Source organism: Perca flavescens, chromosome 10, assembly GCF_004354835.1.
Source record: "Perca flavescens isolate YP-PL-M2 chromosome 10, PFLA_1.0, whole genome shotgun sequence".
Classification (NCBI taxonomy): domain Eukaryota; kingdom Metazoa; phylum Chordata; class Actinopteri; order Perciformes; family Percidae; genus Perca; species Perca flavescens.
In genome coordinates this window covers 23,671,349-23,678,461 of record NC_041340.1, presented here as the reverse complement: position 1 = coordinate 23,678,461, position 7,113 = coordinate 23,671,349, and the positions used below count along the sequence as shown (strand labels likewise).

Genomic DNA, 7,113 nt, shown 5'->3' with positions numbered 1-7,113 from the left:
CTCAAGTGTATTTGGCAATGTATCAGGACAACAGAGTTGTTTACTTACTGCTAATGGATCTTTTCATAAAAGCTTTAGAGAGAAATATTAGGCGGCTGCAACTATGCAACATTATCAGTTTACCCATAAGCTGCACTGATACAAAATCTGTAATCAGCAAAGCAGCTGATTCAACTGTAACAGCTTGACGTTGGTGGTTGGCATGAGGCAAACAATCTCCAACACACATAATGTATACTTTATTTCTCAAAAGTTATATCTTTAAAACATTATAACTATAATTTAAAACTGTTTATTGTTACTAATTATAATGTGTATCACAAAATGTGTTGGAAAATAATAAAAGTCTTTTATGTTTCAGACAATGCACCTACAGTAAAAGGAGTTGAGGCGAGCACACCTTGATGTTAACAACTGTTGCCAAAAAGGAATCGCAAACAATAGCAATCTTGGTACACCGGCAATTTCCACAGAGTGTGGCACACAATGTGATGTGCCACTTCCAGTGAGTTTTGGCCAACCTGCAAGGAAATGCCTCCTGAGCTGTGGAAATATCCTCTTTGGAGTCTCTCTAGGAACATTCAAGAACACTCAGAAGGCGAGGACGAGCGACAGCGGAGCCGTTACTGTGACCCTACAAGGAAAATTCAGGAGTGGTGCAGCGCTGATGCCTGATGATGATGGGCAACCATGCCGGACATTATTTCCTGGCTGTGGTCCACCAGTCCACTGAGAAACAGAACGCAGCAAACTCCCTTCTCTCTCAGCATTCCGGCTCTTTGGTGGCCATCAGGCCCGGGAATAGCAGCTATGTGAGCATGACTGCACGGCACTATTTCTGTGTGCTCTGCTACTTGACATTGAGAGGCCGGGATTAGGTGGCTCCACTACTGTAAATGACTAGCCCCCGTCACACATACAAACACACATACACATGTATGTGCTTTTGCAAATACACTCATATACATAGGTACCACGTATGAAATCCAGTGACAAATACAGAATGGAAATTTAGCCACATTTAATTGAGAAAACATTGTCGTCAGCATATTGTTGCTGTCAGCTAAAAAACACATCTCAAAAATATCAATTTTTTATGAAAAACAGGTCCGTTTTCAGCTTTGTGACAACCAGTATTTTTAAGATCAGCCAAATGGTTTCTGAATGTTTTTCCTCATCAAATTCCAATTCTTCTCTCAAAAACTCCTACTTTTTTTTATCTGTCCACTGTGAGTCATACAATGTTAAAGGAGTGTGATGCATCTCTTTAAAGAAGAATGAGATTTTTCTCAAACCATAAAGGGATCTCAATTTTTCACTTTACTTAAACAAATAATAATAAAAATCATCAAATTTGGAGATACATAGTTTTCATTGGACAGCGGCAATATGTTAATATCTACGATATAGGCCTCCACTATAATATTGGTTTTATCCATGTGAATGAATTGCTTGCCTCACATTGGTAGACAAATAAAGTATTTTGAATTGAATTGAACATATCTGCCAAGCAGTGAGTTCATCTGCTAAAAAGGCAAACTGAGCGCATATGTATGAGAAAGTTAAATGCTGAACTGCTGTTTTTTTTAGTTGCTCAACATACGAGGAGTGCTAAGTCCTACATCAGGTACCACACCCTCATGCTTAAGCTGAACATCTGTCTTTAACTACCATTCCCCAGTGTGAACATATGAGTCTGACAGTATCTTGTTTATTCACTATATATAGAAAGTATGGGAATCTAAGACACAAACAGGGTTGAAAACGATACCATAGCAAACATGTAAACAGTGCTATTTTGCTGTGGATTTTTTCTTGTGATGGTTCCATTAACCCCTGTAACCCACACAGACCAACATATGCAGTGTCGGTGTAACAACATCCGCGTAGGAGGTGACTTCAAGGGGTGACTAACGTTTGGCTGGGTCTTAGCCTGCCTTTGAGTCCAGCTGGGTCTTTTCTTACCCCAATTAAACCTGCGTGCGGCATACATGACTGCATTGTTGCATCCTGCTGGTCTCTCTGAACTCTGTAGCATTCAGGGCTGGTCTCAGATGTTATACTTGGTGGTGTGTCTTTGAACATGACTTCTGTTGGCTGTGTGAGTAATGTGTGCGGCGCAGTGGCATCATGTGTTGTGGCTGAACAGGTGTTCCGCTGTGCCGCACATCTGTTCCCCGTGGCTCAGTACGTACACACAGCGGTAAGTGAGTCCTGACCACACTCGTTATGATTGATCTGTCAGTGAGACTGATGATGCTGTTGTCAACACATGAAACTGATAATGTCTTCTTTTACATGTGGTCCAAAGAGAAAGGCCTCTGGGAAACATATTCATTCCAATGGGAATCATTTGCTTAACAGTATAATTGGGGAAAGAAAATTGTGATTAAACATTGGTATCCACTTTGCCCGGCCTACCCATATAACCGGATTTAAACATAGCAAAGGACTTTCTGACTCATCTACACAGCACTGACTGCAACATAATAGCACTAATGGCCAGGATACAGGTGCTTTGGTTAAAAAGTCAGAGACAGGGGAAATCATAATATTATGTTTACTACTATAATTACAGCTCCTGAATGTCCAAAAGAACACTCTGGTGTTATCACTATCCAGACCGGCCACCCTAAAATATCACATTAATGCGTGGTCCGACTCAGGAAGTGAACCAAAGAGCAAAAATAAAACTTGACCTTTCTTAATTACTAACTGGTCTGCCAGTACAACATCTGAAACTCCTATTAATGTTAAGAGCATAGTGGTTTGATGCAAATGAAGTAAAAACTACACAAGTCCAAAAATCTGATAGTCTTTTTTTTTTTTTTTTTGCTCTGGAAAAAAAGAAATCACATAAATAGAAATCACTTCAAAACTGCAGGACAGGATTTGAAAGGGTGGAACACTTGGATTCACATTTTGTTTTTGCTTGACAGCTTAACATAGAGTTTCTCCTCTTATGATGGTAAGACAACATATTCATACCAAATTCTTGCTACAGTGCATTTGATATTTGACTCCCTTTTAAAGGTTTCTTTACAACGCAGTTGCTGAGTGAAGTTTTTATCTCTTACATAGCAAGCTTTACTCAATGCATAGCAAGTGCAATGCATCGTTAATGACAGGCATTGATCTGATCTTATAACATTGAGACAGAACACTAAGCCTACTGCATGTTTAGCGTAGCTGGAAGAGCAGCCCCCGCCCCGTTACCACCACTGGTGTGCCTTTGGGCACGGCCCTGAACCCTCAACTTCTACAGAGGAGCTGCTGATTGGCTGACAGATCCAACTGGTTGCAGCCTTCAGGTGTTAATGTGTGTAACTGTGAGTGTGAGCAGGGCGTTCCTGAAAAGCATTGCTCTCAATGAAACTAATCAGAATAAAAAAAAATTTAAAACACGATCCTGTCTATTCAACGATCAATGTTTTAATCACAGTGCTATTGATCATCTACTAAGTGCCAAACTTAAAGCCAGAAATCAGATAGTTATGCATCATAACTCTTTCCATGAAATGCTGAATATCTGAAGGAGCTTCTGCATCGTTTGCTTTTCTGTTTCATAAATAAATATCGTTCCAATAAGAAATATAAAAACAACTGTAACATCATTATTTTTAAAACGGCTGAAGGTGGTTAAAGTCTCTATAAATACAGTTAGCTTAAATAAATAAATAAAAATTATAAATATACCGTTTACTGTACACAAAAAAAAAAAAAAAGATGGACTTGTGCAGGAAAATACAAAATGCTTTTGTTAAAAAAAACGTGTTCAGTTCAGTCTGAAACGACCTCTTTTCACACAGTCAAGAAGCAGCGCAGAGTCTAGACATGTTCCTTCCTCTTCTTCTCCTTCTTCTTCTTCTTCTCGTTCCTTCGTGCTCGTCACATCTCCAGTCCATCCTCGGGGCTGTTAGTATTCCAGTTTCAGGTGGAACCACTTCTTCTGAATATATATATATATATTCTGAATATATTCACCTGCCCATTTTTACATCTGAACATCTGGCAGAGGTTAAAGCCGGCGACAATTTCTGTTCCCGTCTTCATGTCTGATCGTTTCCCTCTAGGACCTCCATTCGCGGTTCACTTCTCTTTTTCTATTTTGAGGTAGAATTTCCACATCTTTGCCTAAGATGAAGAAAAGGGAGAGAGGCAAATGAGCAAAACCTTGTTTCGTTCAGACGACAAAAATGAAGACGGCGGTCAGCGTGTTTGTTTGTAACCATGTTCCTCGCTACTCACCTCTCTTTGTCTCTTCAGTGGTTGGGCGCTAACCCTAATTTGACCTTCTCTTCATTCTCTACATCATATGCTCCCCGCTTGTGAAACCTGTTATAAACAAAAGAGAAAAAAAAAAGGAGCTTGTTCAGACTATTGTCCTGTGTCTATCTGTGACAAGTATCGGCTAACTCTCTAGAAAAGCCCTTCGTGTGTACGTAGTGTGTGTTTGTGAGTGAATCTCTGTGTGTTTGGCTTACCTAAGCAACAATAGAAGGGCTATGATGGTGAGGCAGACGGACGACAGCACCACCGCCACCACCGCCAGAGCTGTGGTGCGGTTGTAGCCCTCCTGAGGCTTCTCCAAGGGCAACGTGAAAAACTGACACCTATCCCCAGAGTAACTCGGGTGGCACCTGCAGACCGGACAGAGAGGGAACAGGTTGAGAGGTTAATAATTTGGTGGATCCCGAGCGGTGGAGTTGGCGTGCGGATGGATGCAGAGCTGATACTTACACACAGGATGGGGCATGGAGGTCCCTCAGGTACTGGCAGGTGCCGTGAATGCAGAAATCTTTATACTTCTTCAGGCAAGGATTCCTCTTCATTCCCTTGCCTTTCCCCCTCTTTCTTCCCTTTGCTCTCTTTCTCTTTCCTTCAGTGCTTTCAGTCTCCAGGATGGCAGACGGGTCTTTGGGTTTGCTTACCATGGCAACTAAATCAAAAAACAGAACAAGAAAAACAATTACATTGTATTGTCTCTAGCAAGTAAAACGGCGGTGAGAAACTTTGTGAAAATGACAAACTCCCTTACTTCGTGGCAGTACCCCATAGTCCCCTGACATGCCATCTTCGTACTCCTCTTCATAATAATCTCCGTACTCCTCGCCATCCTGACCATTCTCCGCTGTTGTAGCACTCACACTTCTGCTCTCCTCCTCCACCCTCCTGTCTTTGGTCGTGTCCAAGTTGATAACAGTTGTGTGCCGCTGCCTGTCGCTCTCATACCTGTCAACTGCAGCACCACTGGCCGGTCTGGACACCACTGGAAGAGAGAATAAGAGATTTTTTTAAATGTTAAAACTGCATGTTTGGTTTGATACAGTTTTTCATAGAACAGACCCCAAAACACCTCAAGAACTCTCCCTCTGAGGGACAATCAGTGCGCACAGGTTAGTGTGCCAAGGTGGGAGGACCTCTGAGGGCAAGTTGAAACAAGTTCTGCATGTACAGGGAAGCTCCAAGCACAATGTTTGGCTTTCAGCGCAATCATGCTGATCCCTGTTGAGAAATGTAACACGCTCAGGTGCAGAGCACGGTCCTTAAGGGAATGTAGGTATTCACTGCCTTGCTCGGGAGCACTTAGGCAGAGTGGCCTTTTTGAAGCTGGCCAAAAGATGGGCTTGAACTATAAAGGCAGGCCCTCCCTTAGAGGGTCAGTTTAGATTTGTTGGGCTTGAAAGGGAAATGTAGTTGGGAGGGCAAATAGAAGTTGGCATATACTCTCTGTGTCTCATACACACACACACACGCGAAATGCATGGACAGACAGTTAGCTAATGTCAGGCAAGAATACGAGTTAAAAATAAATGTATCTAGTTACATAAAGCATGCTCTAAAATAGAGAGATGACCCCATTAGCTCCCGAATAGCCTGGCATCACGAAAACCGTTGCCTTAAAGGTTATGAAGTTTACAAGACGATGTTAGAGCCCGGTCCGGCCATGCTGGAGAGGTTTACACCGATAGGCTGGTCAAGAAGAGACGGTGTCGCACAGGTAGACACAGAAAGTTCACGTCAAACATTATCATGTCCCTCAACAGAGGAAGAACTCGTTATCGTACACGAGCGCACATTAAAACTCACCCAAGGCGTGAACGAGTAAGAGCACAGCACTGGAAATCCTCATGATGTCAAAACGTCCAGTGATTTTTCGGGGGGGAAATATGATCATCTACAACTTGTATTCCTTCCAGTTGTTCCGGTTCTAAATATTCCTTCCTTTTCCTTTCTTTCTTTTTTTTTTGTCTTTGTTTTCTTGGTGTGTTTGTAACCTTTGCGCGTTAGGCTACTTCAGAGAACTGGTGCGTCCCGGATGTTCCAGTGAGAGGAGCGGAGTGAAAGAGCGTCCGGACAGAGGCTCCGCGGTATTTATGGCTTCTTCCCTTCTTCACCACGCCTACAAGGCACTACTGTTTGAACATGTAGGAGATGATACAGACATAGGCCTACAAAGTGTTATTAGCTACAAATATATTACTACTGCATTCATTAATGACATATTATTAAGACACTTTTGGTATGGAGTAGCCTACTGCAGTATGCGGGCTAGGGACACTTTCAATTCAAATGAAAAGGACTCTGATGGTCACAGTGGTAGACATCACTGTAAGGTAGACTGTTACTATTTAAGATGTGATACATCCTACATCCTGTAGCCTATACGTTTCCGTGGAAGTTGTTGACAATTCATTCTATAGTTATTTTAGCAATGATATAGGCCTAGGTTAATATATGTTAGTCCCATTCGAAAGCTTTTACCTAGGCCTACCTGAAGTGCTTTTGTCTTTTAAAGCACGGACTCTCGTTTCTATCAGCCACAGTGTATGTTGCCCTATTTACTCTAATTAGGATTCAGATTTTTTTAAAGAGTTTGCAAGTATTTATAGTTTCCCTTTGTATTTGTTGGATAGATAGATAGAGAGACAGACAGACAGACAGACAGACAGACAGACAGACAGACAGACAGACAGACAGCAGACAGACAAATCAAAACAAATAGGCCTATAATAAATGTGCAAATAGTTCCCAAAATGTGCGCCTTTTTATTTGTGTTTATCTTTTACTATTTTACTTTTAATTAATAATTATTTGAATCACTTCTTTTTT

At 41.6% G+C, this 7,113-nt stretch overlaps 1 protein-coding gene across 1 annotated transcript; it reads right to left on the bottom strand.

Moving 5' to 3' along the window:
* Positions 1-2,807: 2,807 nt before the first annotated feature.
* hbegfa (heparin-binding EGF-like growth factor a) lies at positions 2,808-6,361 on the bottom strand. The gene is made up of 6 exons (XM_028588897.1): positions 6,091-6,361; positions 5,039-5,269; positions 4,741-4,939; positions 4,485-4,640; positions 4,249-4,335; positions 2,808-4,134 (listed from the first exon to the last, which is right to left on the bottom strand). The coding sequence occupies exons 1-5, from the start codon at positions 6,176-6,178 to the stop codon at positions 4,263-4,265; spliced, it is 747 nt and encodes a 248-aa protein (XP_028444698.1). The 5' UTR covers positions 6,179-6,361; the 3' UTR covers positions 2,808-4,134; positions 4,249-4,262.
* Positions 6,362-7,113: the final 752 nt, after the last annotated feature.

Excerpts from the sequence above, each read along its gene's own strand:
- hbegfa (XM_028588897.1), bottom strand. The coding sequence starts at position 6,178 with ATGATCATATTTCCCCCCCGAAAAATCACTGGACGTTTTGACATCATG. Across the intron at positions 4,940-5,038 it reads CTATGGGGTACTGCCACGAA|TTGCCATGGTAAGCAAACCC; the intron begins GTAAGGGAGTTT and ends TTTTTGATTTAG. Across the intron at positions 4,641-4,740 it reads CTCCATGCCCCATCCTGTGT|GTGCCACCCGAGTTACTCTG; the intron begins GTAAGTATCAGC and ends TCCGGTCTGCAG.